At 38.8% G+C, this 18874-nt stretch overlaps 5 protein-coding genes across 8 annotated transcripts; 3 read left to right on the top strand and 2 right to left on the bottom strand.

Annotated features, from left to right (window-relative positions):
- Positions 1 to 195: 195 nt before the first annotated feature.
- Positions 196 to 6153, bottom strand: LOC106663134. Of its 3 annotated transcripts, XM_014387729.1 has the most exons (9): positions 5960 to 6153; positions 5820 to 5906; positions 5649 to 5753; positions 5401 to 5593; positions 1449 to 1563; positions 1118 to 1391; positions 900 to 1061; positions 777 to 839; positions 196 to 723 (listed from the first exon to the last, which is right to left on the bottom strand). In XM_014387729.1, exons 1-9 carry the CDS (start codon positions 6023 to 6025, stop codon positions 202 to 204), a joined length of 1587 nt encoding a protein of 528 aa, XP_014243215.1. In that variant the 5' UTR covers positions 6026 to 6153; the 3' UTR covers positions 196 to 201. The 3 variants fall into 3 exon arrangements, with proteins under 3 accessions (XP_014243215.1, XP_014243217.1, XP_014243216.1); XM_014387731.1 differs by lacking the exons at positions 5401 to 5593; positions 5649 to 5753; positions 5820 to 5906; positions 5960 to 6153 and adding an exon at positions 3187 to 3648; XM_014387730.1 differs by lacking the exons at positions 5401 to 5593; positions 5649 to 5753; positions 5820 to 5906; positions 5960 to 6153 and adding an exon at positions 2579 to 3166.
- An 84-nt stretch (positions 6154 to 6237) lies between these two features.
- On the top strand, positions 6238 to 9798 carry LOC106663131 (sodium channel protein Nach-like). 2 transcript variants are annotated; one of them, XM_014387724.2, is made up of 9 exons: positions 6238 to 7438; positions 7492 to 7639; positions 7707 to 7759; positions 7820 to 7985; positions 8040 to 8173; positions 8686 to 8785; positions 8841 to 9277; positions 9520 to 9623; positions 9688 to 9798. In XM_014387724.2, exons 1-9 carry the CDS (start codon positions 7326 to 7328, stop codon positions 9795 to 9797), a joined length of 1365 nt encoding a protein of 454 aa, XP_014243210.1. In that variant the 5' UTR covers positions 6238 to 7325; the 3' UTR covers position 9798. The 2 variants fall into 2 exon arrangements, with proteins under 2 accessions (XP_014243210.1, XP_014243209.1); XM_014387723.2 differs by having other exon boundaries at positions 9520 to 9798.
- A 1881-nt stretch (positions 9799 to 11679) lies between these two features.
- On the top strand, positions 11680 to 14568 carry LOC106662948. The gene is made up of 4 exons (XM_014387404.2): positions 11680 to 12338; positions 14164 to 14220; positions 14276 to 14365; positions 14430 to 14568. The coding sequence occupies exons 1-4, from the start codon at positions 11700 to 11702 to the stop codon at positions 14499 to 14501; spliced, it is 858 nt and encodes a 285-aa protein (XP_014242890.2). The 5' UTR covers positions 11680 to 11699; the 3' UTR covers positions 14502 to 14568.
- Positions 14569 to 14720: 152 nt separating this feature from the next.
- LOC106663133 (chromosome transmission fidelity protein 8 homolog) lies at positions 14721 to 15616 on the bottom strand. Its single transcript, XM_014387728.2, has 3 exons — positions 15473 to 15616; positions 15116 to 15230; positions 14721 to 15049 (listed from the first exon to the last, which is right to left on the bottom strand). The coding sequence occupies exons 1-3, from the start codon at positions 15529 to 15531 to the stop codon at positions 14852 to 14854; spliced, it is 372 nt and encodes a 123-aa protein (XP_014243214.1). The 5' UTR covers positions 15532 to 15616; the 3' UTR covers positions 14721 to 14851.
- Positions 15617 to 16054: 438 nt separating this feature from the next.
- On the top strand, positions 16055 to 18024 carry LOC106663132 (peptidyl-prolyl cis-trans isomerase E). Its single transcript, XM_014387725.2, has 7 exons — positions 16055 to 16156; positions 16410 to 16557; positions 16613 to 16782; positions 17095 to 17253; positions 17311 to 17508; positions 17582 to 17830; positions 17892 to 18024. Exons 2-7 carry the CDS (start codon positions 16521 to 16523, stop codon positions 17958 to 17960), a joined length of 882 nt encoding a protein of 293 aa, XP_014243211.1. The 5' UTR covers positions 16055 to 16156; positions 16410 to 16520; the 3' UTR covers positions 17961 to 18024.
- Positions 18025 to 18874: the final 850 nt, after the last annotated feature.

Genomic DNA, 18874 nt, shown 5'->3' with positions numbered 1-18874 from the left:
GAAGAGAACATGGGAGATCGCGTCGTGCTAGACCTCCACCTTACCTCGACCGCGATGTGCAAATTACAACTGCCTCTAATTACATTTGCGTTAAATTATTTTTCTTACAATAGACAATTGCCAATTGAACAACGATTAGACAGATCTACTATGCGATTATACGGTAGAGCGCCATAGAGAAATAAAAGCCCAGCATAATTTTTACTCCTCTGTATTTTCTTCTTGCTCCACATAAGAATCTCGCTTTTTTGAATTGGGCCGACGCCAATCGGGTCGTTTGTAAGCGTAGATTTTCTTCGGCTTCCATTTGATCCCTTTGAATTCGTCTACCCTGAACTGGTGCACCTTGTCCTGGTACATCTTCTCGACGACCTCTTCGATATTCTTCCTGTCGCGGACCTTCACCATGTCCTTCATGCGTAGACGGTCTATCTTGATGCGAGGCCGATCCGGGTAGCCCTTTCTGTCGAGTAGCGCCTCCTCCGAGTGGGCCATATCGCAGCACTTGAGCTCCACGTCCCTCTCCGGTTGTTCGAGGTTGAGCCAAGCCTTCGGATCCTGGAAGTCGGTTATCTCCGGCATCTTGATCTCGTCCCTCTTGAGCCCTTCGACGTAATAGTCGTCGTCCTCGTCGCTGTCCGGCCCCGGGTTGATCACCCTCTCCATATCCATGTTCATGTCGTCTTCATACCTTTCCCTAAATTCCTTCCTTAGTCTGTCTACCTGTAAACACCGTCAACTAAAAATAGCACTGAACCATCAAAACAAAAACTTACAACTTGTTTTTTATCTTCTTCAGTTTCAATTTCATAGAAGGAAGAATCATCTAGATTCATCAACTATAATAAAAAATCGACCAAGATTTATATTGTTTCTTGTAGTTTTTAAAATTTTTTAACCTTTTCGTATGTGATTTTATCGTGTAGAGGGCAATCACATTCGTCGATGAGGCTGTGACATTCTCTGGCCAGCCTCTTCCTGAAGGACTCGTCGTGGATGTACTTGAAAGTGATCTGCGCTATCGTCTGATCCTCGTCGGTACCCCAGTTGCCGTCTAGCATCTGAAATCCCCCGAGATGAACGTTGTCTGTACGGGAAAAACTGATTTTACCCTTACGTTCATGATGAGAGCGTAGTCGAGGTGGGCCGATTCCAGGTGGGGCTCCGGCAACGGCAGCTCCTCCTTGTCGATGACGTTCCTCGATTTCTCGTAGACGTCTGGGCAGCTCGGACCGTTCCTCAGGAACGTCGCCTGCTCGCCGAGGGTCAGCTGGGGCCATGTCTCCTTCGGTATAGGTGTCTCCAGCTTCTCCTCGATCGGTTTATGGTCTGTCGAGATACTTTTGATGCTTTCTTTCTCATCATGGGTTGTCATCGAACTGAACCCCAATCTGGAATAAATATCGGCTTTTCAGACAGAACCGACCTTAGGACACATTTTCTCATACCTCGTATCGCTTCTTGCCAACGTTTCCATAGACAGCGAGCTCTTCAAACTTAACGAATCAACGATCTCATTGAAGTTTCCGGGGTCTTGCGTCTTGAAATCCTTGTCTCTTGGTACTGAAAATTAAAAAGACTAATTTTACCATTAATGGTAAGTAAAAGCTACCATAGATCAAGGCTAAAAATATAGTATCAGTTAAACCACACCCACTTTTGTGTAATTGTACAACAGATTCATCAGCCAAACCATGCCTACTCGGACATCATTAACGACTAACCAGCTGACAAGCCCACTTTTCATCACGAAAAGGTACACTCACAGAGCTTGATTAGATGGCTGACTAGACAGATAATTAAAAGGGAAATTGATTTAAGTAAATCTGTTGAGAAATTGGATAAAAATTTATAAAATATTGTCTAAAACAAGAGGTCAACTACTTGGTAAAAGTACGTAAAAACCAAAAAATGCTAGGCGTGTTAACAATTGCCAACTTCAACTTTAACGCATTATATTATCTCCAGTAACAAAGCCACTTGACGTCATTTGATATAGCCGTTAAACCACGCCCACTTTAACTTCATTTAATATAACCGTTAAGGCACTCCCACTTTGACATTTATACCAGTAAAGCCACGCCCGTTTTGATGTAATTTAATAAACCCATTAAGCCACGCCCACTTAGACATCATTTGAATATCAGTAAAACCACGCACACGTTGACCTCATTTAACAAATCATTTATGCCCCCTCCCCCAATTTGATGTTATTTAAAACAGCCCAAGCCATGCACACTTATACATCATTTGAATACTAGTTAAACTATACACGTTGACCTCATTTTACGTAGCAGTTGTGCCTCTACCCAAATTTAATTTTATTTCACAATAACTAAGACTAATTTGACAAACCAGTGATGTTTGCTTTGTCATCACTGGGTAGCAATGAACAACCGGTCATTGTGCGATTGTATGCAGTTTAGCCACTGTTACAATGAGGTTGAATAGTTTCATAACCAGCTCAGCCACACCCAATTTTGTGCCAACTGAGAGCCACAGCCACTATATTGAAGTTTAATTGTAATTATACAACTGCACGCAACATGTATTCAATTAAAACCTTTAAGTCACTGACCGACGCGGTAGTGGCCAAAGAAGCTGTCGTAGATCATTTTATCCAGTTTGTCGTCTGAAATCGCCGAGACGCGGTGCATCATATGTTTCGAATACTTGTCGTGCATCATCATTTGTTCGTCGCCTGTGGCTTCGATATTCAAGGCGATCTTCGACTCCATCTTTTTGGCCGAGTCCTTCTTTTTGTATATGGGCAGCTTGTATTGGGCCGCCATGCTGCGACTGCGGTTCTTCTCGTGGGAGTTGTTCCTTTCGACAGTATGATTCCATGAGTGGTCGTCGTCCTCCTCTTCCATGGCCCAGTCATCAACCAACAGCTCCATCTCGTCAGACAGCATCATAATTTTTTTCATCTTGTTTTTTTATTACCGGTTTACAAATTTTGTTGCAAAATCTATACTTCTATTTTGTTGTTTTCTTTTCAAAAAGAGATATTACAGCGGCTATTTTGTTTTAGAAATCTTAAGCTATTTACAAAATAATCTGTGCAACTACGACTACTTCTTATATAAAACAAAAACTAGGTTTTTCAAATTCTAGCTAAAATCACATGACAATTAAAACAAATGTGCTTTTGTAGTCCAACTGATGTTGAATGTGTTTACTAACCGAAGCAATAGGTGCCTATTGTATCCGTCGATAGGAATTTCCTCATGTAATTGTGCTCGTGAGACGAGAAGCTTTGTGTCAGGAGGATACTCTTCCTCGAATTCCTCTGACGGCTCAGGAATTCATAGTTGTCCTCCATCTGCTTATCATTCATTTCTTTGATGTCCTTGAACGTAGTCGATTTCCTTCTCACAGCCCAGTCTATGGAACTGTTTTCCTTAATCGTCTTCACGTTGCTGAGGAGGGTGCGGATCATGTCGCTGTCATAGGAGGTGATCGAGCGCCTTTGCTCGTGAAGTGAACTGTCGGTTTCGAACGCCGTCACGCCGCTCATCTTGTGCAAGAAAAAATCGAATTTTGAACGATGGGAAAAAAACCGAATTTTACAAAAAAAAATAAATAAATAAAAACTATCTACACAGTAAAGTGAATTTTTCAATAAAAATTTCACATATGGACTGAACTTTTTATTTAACACATTTGCTTTTCTTAAGCCCACATGAGAACTATGCTTATTAAACTTTATTAATGAAAATACATTTTCGTTAGGAGGAAAAAATTGGGTTGTCAGGAAAATAATGCAGGTTTATGATTATAAAATAAAAACAAATAATTTTTTTTGTCTTCAATTTTGTATTTTTTTGTTTTATGAAGGTTCGCAACATCAGAGGTTGTATCAACCCTCGGGGCATTTGAAAAAAGCCCAATTGTAACCATGCAGGGCAGCAGGATTCGAACCCGACACGTATACCTTACAAGGATGAACGCCATGTCAACGACCGTTGCGGCCAACGACGCCCCCTTGTGCTTTATTATTAATCAATTCTGTAAACCCATTTTTTAATTTTTTTGTCCTAGTGTCTGAGAAATGGTAGTCGGTAGGAGAAGTTTGGAGAATAAGGAGGATGAGGCAGAACTTCATAACCTCAAATCTTCCATCATTTTTAGTGTTGTCACGTGAGAGATGTAAGGCTGAGTGTTGTCTGCCTTTTGCAATTGACCAAACATGGCGTCAAGAATGCCAATTTTTGATGCATCGCTTCAATTTAAGGATCAATACATTTCGGCGATTGTTTTGCCAGGATTTAAGATGCTGTAGTAAATCAGACAAAGTGAAGCCCACCAAAGAGTCGCCATCACCTTTTTTCGATGAGGGCTTTGGAAAATCTGGTGCTACTTCTCCTTTCTCCAGCCACTGTCCAGTACGTCCGCTATTAACGTAGAGAATCCACTTATCACAAGTAACAATTCTATACATAGGTACAAAAAAGGTTTCTGTTTCGGCAGTGTTGTGCGAACGTCATAAGGATGATTTTGCCTTAAGGTGGTCATCAACGGTCGATTTCCTAACTGAAAGATTCTCTGCAAGTTCTCGAACTGTTCTGGGATTTTCTTAGACCAAAGCTCGCAGAATATCACCATCTAGGGACAACCCAATAGTCATCCGTCTACCCCAAATTGAAAAAGGAATTTTTTTTTATTATACATATTTATATTGCCACAGGAAATGATACTAGAGGTGTATTGTATTATTGTACGCATTAGCCGACACGAATCACAATCCACGTTGCTGGATTCTTGAGCTAATATGCGTCGAAGTGGGCGTGGCTTAACTAGCATGTTAAATTGCATAAATGTGTTGGATGGCTTAAATAGTAGGTCAAATTAGGTTTTAAAAAATGGGCGGGGCTTAACTGGTGTGTGAAATTAGTTTAATAATTGGCGTGGCTTAGCTGGTAATCAAATGGTGTCAAATGTTATGCTTCAAGGTGTGCGAGGCTAAGGTCTTAGACAAACTGGCCACGCCCACCGCTATACATTCATTAGACAATGAAGCATGTTAGTAGAGCCACTTTTTCGTCATTAGACAATAGTCATGGCAGTGGAGGTTTTCGTTCATTATAAAAACGACTGACTCAATTGACTGACTCGCTACTTTTGTTAACGCGAACTCCAAACAAGCTTAGAAGCTTTTTACCTCTTGTTGTTGTTGCCAGCCATAATAATGACTACCGTCACACTCCATACCTAACGCCACCTTTTCTTTAAACAAAGGTTGTTCCTCTAACATTAATAATATTGCTCCTGCACTATTCGCTCCGCAGTTTCTATTAACATTCAAGCACCGCCAAAAAGAGTATTATAGGGAAACCGACCAAAATCCACGAACCAAACCGAATACTCAGGAGTTACAGTTTACAATTGAAATCTTACCTACGAAATAAGGCCACTTTTTAAAGCGGTAACAGATAGGCATCGATTCTCTGAAGTTACGCGGCATCGTCCAATGATGGCGCAATTCCATCGACTTGAACGTCTGAGCGCTTTTGCGAGAATCGAACGACACCACCTTGGTGTGGTCTTTTTGCATCTCTCTCTCGATCCTGCCAGACTTTAGGGTCAGGTCCTACGGTCGCGTTTCAATGTAGTGACGATTTCGATGTAATTAACTGTTTTATTACCAATTCGGACCGCACGCTGCTCAAAGGGCTCTTCGACTGACGCTTAGCCGACAATACCTCCTTGGACCTGAGCAGTACAAAAGCCCGGGCGAATCTTCCGAAGTTCTGCCTTGACAAAATTCCGTTTATTAAAACCGTCGCGAAAACAAATTTCGGATTTAACTTTCAAACCTTCTCTATCTGCTTCGCCTTTGACTTCGGAGATAGGCTTTTCTTTTTAACACTGGTTGGATATTTGTTCGCCTTGTCCTTCGGCATCTGGAAAAGTTCAAACATGAAAAATGTCCGCTCCTCGAATAGCAAAATCTCACTTTGTGTGATATATGTTTATTCTTGTGATAGACTTGGTACTTCTCTATATTCTTCGGTTTGTTCATCGCTTGGGATAATTGAGAAACGCTAGCTAGATATTGAATAAACCTATTTTCAAATTATATAAACCAAATTGTAGTTTTTTTCTTCTATAAGCTAGTGTAAATAAATCTACACCAGATGAATCGATTGTTTCACATATGATAAAATCAACTATTTCATGTTTAGAAAAATATTTCTCCCATTATGAGAACATGGTCATTGATTACAAGATTCGAAAAGTAAAACCTTTAGTTTCATCGTTTCATCATCAACGTTTTAAGCGAATTTGATATATAAGAGCTGTAGTTACAGATGAAATAGAAATTACTTCTTAATGTTGGGTCAAGGGAACTTTCCAATAACTTCAAATTTGGGTGTGTTTAAGCTAGGTGATGGTTCGTTTGTTTAATCCATCGACACGTTAAAGTAATTTTGGCTATGTTGGATGGGATGTGGTGAAGACGTAAAAATGGGCGTGGCTTATCCTTGTCTATCGTGCTATGGCATAAGAGGCTTCTGCCCCGTGGCGTGAAAGTGGGCGTGGCTTCTACACTGTAGCGTGAAAGTGGGCGTGGCTTCTACACTGTCTCGTGAAAGTGGGCGTGGCTTCTACACTGTATCGTGAAAGTGGGCGTGGCTTCTACACTGTATCGTGAAAGTGGGCATGGCTTCAATCGTTATTTTACGAAACAATAAAATTATAATAGACGTGGCTCTATTGAATTACCATTCACCAATGATATACATAAACGTACCGTTGTATTTTTGGAATGACTATCGTCTAATCACATTGAAGCCGACAGAACAAGATAAAACATTTACACTTACTACGACATCATCGTAAATCATTTTATGATTTACAAACCAAATTAGCCACACCCACTTTGAAGTAATAGAATCTCAGCCAATCGTCTCATCAAGTCAAAGGGTTTACAGACCAGGAGTATTAATAGATAAAATGCATTGCATGCGTATAATGCGTATGATATAATGCACTTGCAATAGATATATGCTTATTGTTGAAAATTAACAAAAAAGGAGGTGCCCCTAACAATATATAGATATCACAACACATACAAATCTGTATAATTAAGAGAATTATAGTAAAATTTGGAAGGCCTATAAATCCTTTTTTTATTTCCTCAACTATTTGTTGAACTACTTTATTCAGTATAACCATTAAAACGTCGTCGATAAATATATCAACAATCTAAAATGGTTGTATATTGATTTTTAAATGGAAGTCGAGCGTTAAAAAGATCGTCGATGGTGATTAGATAGTGTGAAAGCCTCGGTTTCGAGCAATAGTCGCCGAGAAGAACCATGAGGCGTTTCAGGAGATCAAAGATCGCAAATTACATCCAGGAGTTCGGGAATGAAACGACCCTGCACGGCATACCACATTTAATCAAGCCCAAAGTACACTACCTGGAAAAGTGAGAAGTTTTTGGCGTTTGTCTGTATTTTTTTCTATGACTTTTTTTTACAGGATTATGTGGGTAGTCATAGTCGCCTTGTCGACAGGAGGTGCGATGTCGCTTATCCTGAACTCTTGGAACCGATACAACGCCAACCCAACAGTCATATCCCTCGAAAAAGACTTCAGGGACTGGAATCTCACCTTCCCCGCTTCCACGGTAAATACATAGCGTTTTTTATTGATGTTGTAACGTTATTAAAGAAAGCACAATTGTGTTTTTTAAGGCTTGCTTCTTGAACCGGCTGAACGATACACTCGCAGACGATTACATATATGAGTACAATGTCGAATAAATTATTTATTAATTTTAATTAATTAACGAATGAACACGATACAGGAAATGGGGAATCGACCCGAACACGACAGAGGGCGAGAAGTACAAGGCTTTCTTGGACTCCGTCGTCAACCTGACCTGGGCGAATATGGACAGCTTCAAAAACTTCACAGATTCGGAAGTATTCACTTCCCTAACCGGCGAGCAACTCGTCGACATAGCGAGAAATGTAGATTAATCGATAATGTAATTAATTAATATTTCATACTTAGCTCTGGTCTAGGTGATGGTGGAGATGATCTTCCACTCGAACATATTCAACCCGATTTACAAAAATATCTCTTTCGAACCGACCGTGACTGAAATGGGCTACTGCTATAGTTACAGCTCGATAGTCTCGAGTTTCCTGCATTTTAAGTGAGTACGAACTTTAAACGGCTAGAAAAACGTACGAAATTTAAAAAAAAAAAAAAACTGGCGTAGAGAAGAGGTTAATCGTAAGAACTGTGACGTCAAATTGGGCGTGGCTTAGAATGTTAATGTTATGATGACGTCACAGTTGGTAAGTCCAATAATCCAATAACATCACAGTTGGTGTGGCTTAAACCATAAATCGTTCTTTGTTGGTAATTCATACCGATGGTGACATGGTCCCTTGCCAGGGGTTCAATGACGTCAAATTGAACATCGATAATGTTGCCCAATTTTGTACAACTGGACGTAGCTAAGGTAGATGAAGGACATTTGTCCATTAACATCCAATTTGGACTCGCTGAGCTTATTTCAGTTGCCTAATGACATCAAAGTATGTGTGACTAACTGGATCTACTCTCTCAACATGTACAAAGACAATTAATCGAATAGAATAGTTTCTTTACAACTTATATATTGTGATTCTTCACATTTAGTTTGAGTGTGACATTTTTTAGGGATCAAGCCGTTGTGACTTATAAAAAGGACCTTCCAGTCTGTAATTATCTGAATTCATTGTGTTACGCTCGGATAGAAGATCTGCCGACTACTGTCAAAGTATAATTATATTATTATATGTTAATTATTTTATTTAATTTTTGTTTCTATTTAGTATTACATACATTCACCTTATGAAATACCGGACGTGAACGACAAGTATTTCGTTGTGATTCAGAACATGGAAAGGGACACGTCGTTCCGTTTCCAGGAGATGGTCGCGTCTGAGGACCTGAGGAGGCTGGACCCGATGCAGCGCCAGTGTCGCTTCGTCGACGAGCCCCTCGAAGGAGACAAGTTTTACAGCTACAACCTGTGCATGATGAACTGTAGGAAGAGGGTGGCGGTCGGACTGTGCGGCTGCATGCCGTATTTCTACATAAAGGGCGACGGAGCGAAACTGTGCGACGTCAAAGGGCTGGCCTGTCTCTCCAAGTACAAAGAACGGATCGTTCGTCTCAGGGAGGAAGACGGACGGCGCATCCACTGCAACTGCCTCTTTCAGTGCGAATACACTTCATTCTACATCGACAAAGACGCCCAACGTCAATGGTAACAATGTCATATACACACAATATATTCTATTCACATGACATATATTAGACAATTGTACATTGGCGTCATAACTAATTATTCATGCCACCTTGACGTCATACTGGGCATACCCTTAAATAGTTAGGCACCTTACAAAAAGGAAGTTGTTCAGTTCATACCGTAATGATGTCCCTGTGTATATGTATCTCTATAAACGTACTAATACAACAAAAAAATGCATAAAAGTCTATTTAATACAGGAGTTATCCCGTACCGTCCAACATCCGTTACAGATGGGCTATCGAGCACTACAGCAAGACGAGGCAAAAGCGAGACATCATTTTCGGCTTTGAAGACCTCCTTGGTAATTTATTTGCCTGTCGTATTTTCAGCAGGGCTTACATCCAACTTTTTGTTTCCTATTACAGTTTCACTAGGTGGCACAGCCGCCTTTTTCCTAGGCTGCAGCGTGCTCAGCTTCGTCGAGCTCGCTTATTTCTTCACGCTCCGACTCTTCTGGTACATCTTCAGTAAATGAACTAAAAAAGCATAACATTATAATCAATGTGCACAAATACACTAAATTTATGTGAGAATTTTTGTTCTTCCCAAAATTACTTATTTTATTATTTTATTTAGTACCTATTCACCTTCTAAAGTTTAATATTGGTATCATTTGTCACTTATAGTCTCTTAAGTTTTGTGATTACTTAGACTCAAAAGTAACTTATATTCTCCTTAATTGACTCACGTGGTGATACAAGAAAAAATTTCGGAGTGACCGAAATAGTGAGCATAGTTAAATTTGTTACCGTATGTCCTACATCAAGGTGGAAGTGGATTAGAGGTAGTGGTTAAGAGGATTGTGTTAAATGGACGTGGCTTGTATTGTTAGACAATCGTACAGTGGTGTCAGAACTGGTAGGTCAACGAATTCGATGAAGCGGCTTGGACTGTTAATCGTCAATGGCGTCATGGCTTGTAGGTCAAATCTTTACAAGACGTCATAGTGAGCGTGGCTTAAACTGTCTATCGTATAATGGCGTCATAGGTGGTAATAAAATTAGTCCAATAACATCCATAATGGACGTGGCTTATAATTTCTTTGAACATAGACTCAGTCCCAATATTACCAAGGACTGTAAAACTATGGATTATTCGTGAGTAGCTAAGAATATCAATTGTTCAATGGCGTCATGGCTTGAAGGCCCAATCTTTACATGACGTCATAGTGGGCGTGGTTAAGACTGTCAATCGTACAATGGCGTCATAGCTGGTAATTAAATTAGTCCAATGACATCATATAGGCGTGGCTTAGAATTTCTTTGAACATAGTCCCAATATTGCCATGTACTGTAAAACTATAGATTATTCGTGAGTGGCTAAGAATATCAATCGAGCAATGGCGTCATGCTTGTAAGTTCAATCGGTCAATGACATCAGGCCTAGATCAAATCGGTAGATGATCATACAGGGCGTTGCTTAGACTAGAAATCGTTCAATGACGTCATGACTGATAGATCATATCTTTACATGACGTCACAGTTGGCGTGGCTTAGACCGGCAAGCGTTTAATTGCGTCATGGGTAGTAGGTCAAATCGTTCTATGACACAGTGTACATGCCAACACGGTTAGTTATTCACTGTATTTTCGGTGTAGGTGTATTTATTACAGATTTGTTTTATGTAACAATGTTCTAATAGATGCAACCTATTGATAAGGGGCACTAAGTTGTGAAGAGCGATCGTTCTTCAAAGGCGCATACACACTAAGCAAATCTCGGCCAACGAAGACAACCAATTTATCAGGCCGAACGTTGGCTGTCAACACATTGCACATCCTTGGCTCATCCTCATCAAACGAAAGGATCGGGACCTAGGGATTCGTTCATACGGAATCGCAGTGAACAACGTCATTCTTTTGATGCTACCGTCAGAAGAGCGTACCTTGACTAAGCAAATCAGGACCAACGAAGCGGTTGGTTGTCTTTCGTCGACCGTGCTTTGCTTACTGTGTACGCGCCTTAAAGTGATTCCAAATAGCTGAAGGAATCTTTTTTTTTTGCTTTTGAAAGTTGAAAATAGTTTGTTGTCTCCCTTGCGATAATCGTGTACAAATTACACGAATTGTATTACGTTGTGCAGTATTGTTGTGGATGGGGAGCAAAATTGTTCCTCTTATGGTCGATATCAGAAAAATTGGAGTAGCTTTTTTTGTGTGAAAAAAAGTATAATTTTCTGATGGCCGGGATACAGTTGATCAATAATGAGGGCTAAGGCGTAAAAAGAACAATTGGGTAAAATGAGTACGGGTGGAAAGACGAACCGGTCGAAATGCCAAACGTTCTTCATCCCGAAGGTCCTCGGTTTCTTCTCGAAAGAATATTTCTACATCAATATGACCATCATCTGCCTGCAGGTCGTGTACGGTCTGGCGTTGATGTTCTACCTCACAATCGTCGACGGTTACAAATGGTATTCGACTTGGCAGTTCAGGACGATAATTTCCGTAAAAGTCATCGTATTCACGATAACTGCGATGACAAACGTCAAAACTATGAAGACAATCAGCTTCAACGAGCTCTCGATCTTGGCCAAAGTCGACCACAAGTTCATGTCCGCCGTCGCTCTCTGGCCGCTCGTCTTTCACCCTTGCCACATCTTCAGCACGGGCATCGAGTATGCCGAGCTGTACGTCGGCATCCTCTTTCTCTCCCAGGAGGTCGTCCAGGTCGTCATCGTCATACAATTTGGTTACATATTCCAGGCCGTCAACGCCGTTTTGCAGAAAGTCACGTCGAGTATGAACGCAGCGAATTTGAACTCGAGCGTCAGAAAGCTCACGAGGCTCATGGAACTTGCCCAATTCGTCCACAGGCGTTATACGATACAGCTTTTCTTCATTCTAATCTATTCCCACATCAACTGCCTCATATGGGGCTTCCACATCGTCAAAGACATCGACAAGGCCGACGTGACGAAAAACGTTTATTTCTTCATAATGCGCATCATTTACTTCCTCTGGAATGTGGGGATAACGAAACTTATCGTCTCACCAAACACGCAGTTCAAAGAACAGGTAATTTTTTTCACTAAAACCCAACAGACATATCTTAAACAATAATTTTTACGGACAATTTTAGACTGCCTATCATCGCTGTTTTGGTATACAACACGCGTTTCGGTAGTGGAGTATTTTGTTTCAGTTATGGTTAAGAAATGTGTATGTGCCATAATGCACAATGGTCAAAATCAGTCAGAGGCGGTTCAAGGAGATGAGTAGATTGCTCCTGTTATCCTTTGTTAAGGTCTGGTAAGCAGGGTGGATAGGTGTGTTGGTAGTAGTGATCATACAGGGAATGGCTAAGGGTAAATAAAAATGATAGTGATAGTTAAGGATTAGAAGGGGTGGTTCAGGAGAATGGTTAAGAATGATTGAATAGGTAGGAATGGTTAGTAAAAATTCTAGGGTTGGTAGTGATGATTCAGTGAGTTAAGATGATAAAGAATTGACACTGATGGTTTGGGAGGTTGAGTGGTGTTGCTTAATGATTGGTAGAGATGACTGAGAATTGGCAGTGATGATTAAAAATTAGTAGGAAAGATTAGAGTTGGTTAGAGTTGGTGGGGGGGAAGATGATTAAGAAAGAGCAGTTATAGTTTGGGAGGTTGTGTGGTGATGATTAATGATCAGTAGGGATGACTAGGAATTGGTACTGACGGTTTGGGAAGTAGTGGGGTGATGATTAATGATCGGTAGGGATGACTAAGAATTGGAACTGACGGTTTGAGAAGTTGTGGGGTGATGATTAATGATTGGTAGAGATGACTAAGAATTGGCACTGACGGTTTGAGAAGTTGTGGGGTGATGATTAATGATCCATTGGGATGACTAAGAATTGGAACTGACGGTTTGAGAAGTTGTGGGATGATGATTAATGATCGGTAGGGATGACTAAGAATTGGCACTGACGGTTTGAGAAGTTGTGGGGTGATGATTAATGATCAGCAGGGATGACTAAAAATTGGAACTGACGGTTTGGGAAGTTGTGGGGTGATGATTAATGATCGGTAGGGATGACTAAGAATTGGCACTGACGGTATGAGAAGTTGTGGGGTGATGATTAATGATCAGCAGGGATGACTAAAAATTGGAACTGACGGTTTGGGAAGTTGTGGGGTGATGATTAATGATCCATTGGGATGACTAAGAATTGGAACTGACGGTTTGAGAAGTTGTGGGGTGATGATTAATGATCGATAGGGATGAGAAGTTGTGGGGTGATGATTAATGATCAGCAGGGATGACTAAAAATTGGAACTGACGGTTTGGGAAGTTGTGGGGTGATGATTAATGATCAGTAGGGATGACTAAGAATTGGCACTGATGGTTTGAGAGGTTTTGGGGTGATGATTAATGATTGGTAGGAATGATGAAAATCTGGACAGTTGGGAACTTGGTCGCATCCCATAGCGCAGAGTAGGGTAGCATTGCGCCAAAGAAGGCTGTAATACTGCGTTTGTCGGGCCACAACTGTATTACCTCACTCTATAAGCACAGCGAAAGAGAGTATCAATAGCTGGGGCATGAAACAATTCCTTAAGGAATGGAATCTATCCCCCGGACACAGGCAATTGAAGGAGTTTGTGAAGGAGATCAAACCAACAGAATCGAAATGGCATCAGGCAGATGTGCACAGGGGTAATACAATCTTATGTTAAATTGGGCATTGCATTTGCATTGGGTGGCTTTGGGTCACGTCGGGTAGCGTTGCATTGGTAAGTATGTTTCCCCGCTTTAAAATTAATAATTTAAATTATTAAATATAAATAAATTGTATCTAATAAGTACAAATCTGTAAATAAAAACGATACAGGATGCAATAAAGTCATATTTCATTCAGGTTGAATTATTCATGAACAAATTGCAGAAAAGACTGCATGAGACGAGGATGGACAAGGTATAGTATTTTTATATATTTCTAAACAACACCATCAAATAATAACTGTTGACAGCGTACGCTCTGCTTGTACTTGAGGCTTCAACGCTGCCCTGAATTTAAGGCCCTGTCGCTGTTTTCCCTCAACAACTCATTGGTGACATCAGTAAGATTAAAAAATAAAAAAGTAAAGAAACATTGTATTCCTAAATTAACAAAATTTGAAACAGGTTGCTGCAGCTGTCTGCGCCTACATTATTATAATAACACAATTCTTCGAGGAAATGAACCTTTATTATTAATCGTTATTATAAATAAATGAAAATAAATTTTGTGGTTATGTATTTTTGACATTACCCAATATAATCAATGAAGGGTATGGGGAAAAAATCATCTGCAATGCCTTGCTTCTAAGGAAAAAAAAGGTATGCAGGAGGTAATTTGTCAAAATTGATCATTTAACAAAATAACACTTAAATAAGTAAAAAAATAAAATATATTTAGACTAAAAATTAAAGCTGGATTTTTAATAAGTTAACACTATGAAAGTATGATCTCAAAATATCATGCAATCAATTATGATTAAATATTTTGAGTGACAAGAGAAAAATACCTTTTAAAAAAATTGACGGTCACAATTTTTTCCACTTTTTTACTGGTTCGTCACATTAGCGATTATCGGCTTTGGCCTGATCTTAAAAACAATCTTTTTCTTGACGACTGCCTTAACCGTATATTCAGTGGAGTCATTGGCACGCCTCTTCTCGAGTACGGCGTATGGCTTTTCCATATTAACGCACCTTCCGTACAGGATGTGGTGCCCAATGATTAACACCGGCACTGCATTGTTCTATGTAAAGAATAAATAAATACAAAATTTAGTCCAACAAACATGAATTGAATAAATCGTTCATACTTGTACGCTGAAGTGCAGATCGCCTACAAATTGGTCGAGCATACTCTTATTGATCCGCGATTCAAGCTCACCCTGCAGCTCGATGATGCCCCATGAATCGACATTCTCCTCATCCCTACAAGAAGATACTTTTAAATTATTAAAATTAACATCATTGTTACGCAAATGGCGGCTTGGATCAACTAACATGATCAATAATGATCATGAGACGAAACCACGGATTGAAAACTTGTTCTTTATATAAGATTGTTTAAAACTAAATAGAACCAAACATGACAGACTCGTCGACTCGTGATCGTGGGTCTGCGTAATTTCGCTATCATTTTTCCTTACGCTTCAACAATAAAACGTCCTTACAAAGTCAAACAATAAAAGAATCGACAGCTTAGCTTTCTTGGATACGCCAATTCTCCCATTTTTTCTCGTTCACCACAGGCGTCCTTTAGCGATACCGAACTGAATCGAGTACAAGGAGGTAAAATGTATTAATTTATCTCTTTAAACTTACAATTTTACAAGAATCATCTTTGTATTTCCGCCAATAAATGAATACTAATTACTAATATCCAGTGTGAGTGTGTCAGCTATTAAGTGAAATTCCCGGTTTCCCACCTTTGGCAAAGATAACAGTACAGAAAGGTTACAAATTCAGGAGGTTTATCAGTTATAAATAATACTAATATTTAATTAAAATTATCAATTAAAATATAAATTAAATTAAAAACGTATTTTTTCATTTATTATCTTATTTTGATTAATTGCTTTTTCAGCTTAGAAATTGAGTGAAGTACAACTTTCAATGAAGAGGCAGTCTTGTTTATTCTCGTCCGTTCTGTTTAAAAATGCATTGCAATTAAAAAACATTCATTTTTACCACAACTATTGACCGTTTTGATTTATAAAATGTAATTAATCTTATTCTTACTTTTTGTAATACACTAGTTAAAATTTCCTTCCTTGATAGGGTAACAGTCGAAGAAGGTAACGGATTGATAGTAAACAAATTTGCAAGCACGTCTTCAAAAAGAAGAATTTATACCAGTAAGAGCATTAAATTTTCTTTTACTCCAGGCTGTCCGCGATCGGTACTCTAACTCTGCCTGGAAAAAACTGCCTAAAATTTGTTAAAACAATCCTTGCCTTAGGAGATGTTACAGGTGTCTTGTATGCTTTAAGTAAACTATAACAAAATTTCAGAACTAAATATTCAAATGAATTGTAAAAACTTAAAATTTTACATGAAACGTTGTTGGATTTTGATTTTTTTTTATAATTAATACTTTTTTCTTTTTAGTAATCTTGTAAAAGTATAAGTATAAAAGAGTATACTATAAAATACTTCCCTTCTTGGGATAACAGTCGAAGAAGGTAACGGCGTGTCAAGGAAGGTTAATAATAAACAAAAATGTCAAACACATCTTCAAAAAGGACAATTTATGTCGGTGAGTTTTTCAATTTAATTTGCTTTCTTCGGTGGTACTACAGGTCTATTTTCAGGGGGTCTCGCCGAAGAGGTGGACGAGAAGGTGCTCAAGTCGGCTTTCCTCGCCTTCGGTGAGATCTTGGACATCCAGGTACCGCTAGACTACCAGACTGAGAAGCACAGGGGCTTCGCTTTCATCGAATTTGAATTTTCTGAGGATGCGGCGGCAGCAATCGATAACATGGTATTGTTCAAATTCTAATGTTATTCATGATCAAATCATAAAAAGTAAAATGACAGTCATACAGAGTTGAATGTGAGAAAGATACCAATCTGTTACATCACTTATTTGTAATTGATACCATGGAATTTTAAATTATTTTAGTTTATTAATATGACAATAAAATTAAAAGCTTTTCCCTACAAAAAATTATGTACATTTTAATAATTCATGTTTTTTATTGGTATATAAAGTTTTGGTAGTGTGCTGGGAGGTTGTAACACTGTTTCATTATATGTTAAGAAATAATATCCTTATATTGTTTAATTTTTTTAGAACGATTCAGAGCTGTTTGGCAGGACGATCAGGGTCAACCTGGCCAAACCGCAAAAGATAAAGGAAGGCTCGTCCCGGCCGGTGTGGTCGGAAGACAGCTGGCTTCAAGAGCACGCTGGGGAGACGCTCGAAGTCAACGAGAAGGCTTCGAAAGAGGATGTAAGGATTTTAATTATAAATTTAATTTAACTTTCTTATTTACGAGTTGTTTTCTAGGTTGAGGAAAAGCAAAAGAACAGGAACCCTGAAGTGTACTTTGACATCTCTGTCGGAGCGAAGCGAGTCGGGCGCGTGATCATTCTCCTGAGGAAAGACATAGCACCGAAAACAGCGGAAAACTTCCGAGCGCTCTGTACCCACGAGAAAGGCTACGGCTATCAAAATTCTATATTCCACAGGATCATCCCTGAATTCGTACGTCCTGGCCCGGTCATTTAATGTAGAATAATTCTAAAATGTAAAAAAAAACTTTGTTTTTTTATTGTAGATGGCCCAAGGTGGTGATTTTACAAACCATGATGGCACAGGCGGCAAGTCGATTTACGGCAATAAGTTTGAAGATGAGAATTTCCAGCTGACGCACAACCAGGCCGGTGTACTTTCAATGGCCAACTCCGGCAAGAACACAAACGGATCACAGTTCTTTCTCTGCTTCGGCCCAGCCACCTGGCTCAACGGGAAGCACGTCGTATTCGGACAGGTGATACGCGGACTTGAAGTACTCAAACTCATAGAGGTAAACTTCAATACATATTCTCATAAAAACTACAGATTACTAAAAAAAAAATTTGTTTTAGGCTGTCGGCACAAAATCAGGCAAACCTACTGAAAAAGTGACGATAATCAATTGTGGAGAGTTGACCTAAATTAATTTATTATTCATGTATTTATAATGAAAATCATTGTGATAAATTAATTTTAATAATTATATTTTCTTATTCTTATTTTTAAACCTTTTATTTAAAAAAATAAAATAAAATAAATTGTGCAAAAGAAATAATTTTACCATGGAGCACAAAAAAAAATTGTTTTCCTTTAATTTCAAACTTCAGTCGACAAAGAAAAATCCACATACTGCGATGGTAGCCATATTTTTGTTATTACGATAAGAAATCATAATGAGGCGTGTGCAATTTAAATCTTGTTTTTCGGTTGCAAATCTTTGGATCAGTTCGAACACACCGTGGTCGACCATCACTAATAATAGGCAAACAACAACTATTAATTTAAAAAAATGGAATAAAATAAAAGTATATAATAATCTTCTTAAAAAAATCAACAATAGAGGATTTTGTATATTTCTTTTATTTCTTGAAAATGTTAAGCCGGCATCTTGATCACTACCGATTACCTAAGACCATAGGCGTTGATCATTTTTGAATGTACAGTATAAAAAAAAGAAAAAACATTTTTTTTTCTTCTTCCTTTAATATTATAATTCGTGTACACTAAGCAATTTAATGTTTGGACGTCTTGTTCTTTTCATTTTGTTTTTTTTAATCCAACAAAAAAATTGTATATTTTCCCCCTGGTTAGTCTAATAAAGTACTACATTACAAAGTATTGTTAGTTTTTATGTTAATCAAGTTTTAACTTCCTTTAAATCTGCTCTTCGGGGGGAAAACAGAAAAATTCTTATACAGCTTTGTTTATACGTATATACTTACCTTCTATATGTCACAATCTGTAAAAATCATTTTTCGTTTTTATCACTACTCAATACAAATAATCTTATAATACATTATGGAACATTAACACCTTTGTACAAGACAAATAATTG

The sequence above is a fragment of the Cimex lectularius genome, unplaced genomic scaffold (assembly GCF_000648675.2).
Source record: "Cimex lectularius strain Harlan isolate CLEC.00 unplaced genomic scaffold, Clec_2.1 scaffold131, whole genome shotgun sequence".
NCBI classification, from domain to species: domain Eukaryota; kingdom Metazoa; phylum Arthropoda; class Insecta; order Hemiptera; family Cimicidae; genus Cimex; species Cimex lectularius.
This window is presented reverse-complemented; position numbering and strand designations above follow the sequence as displayed.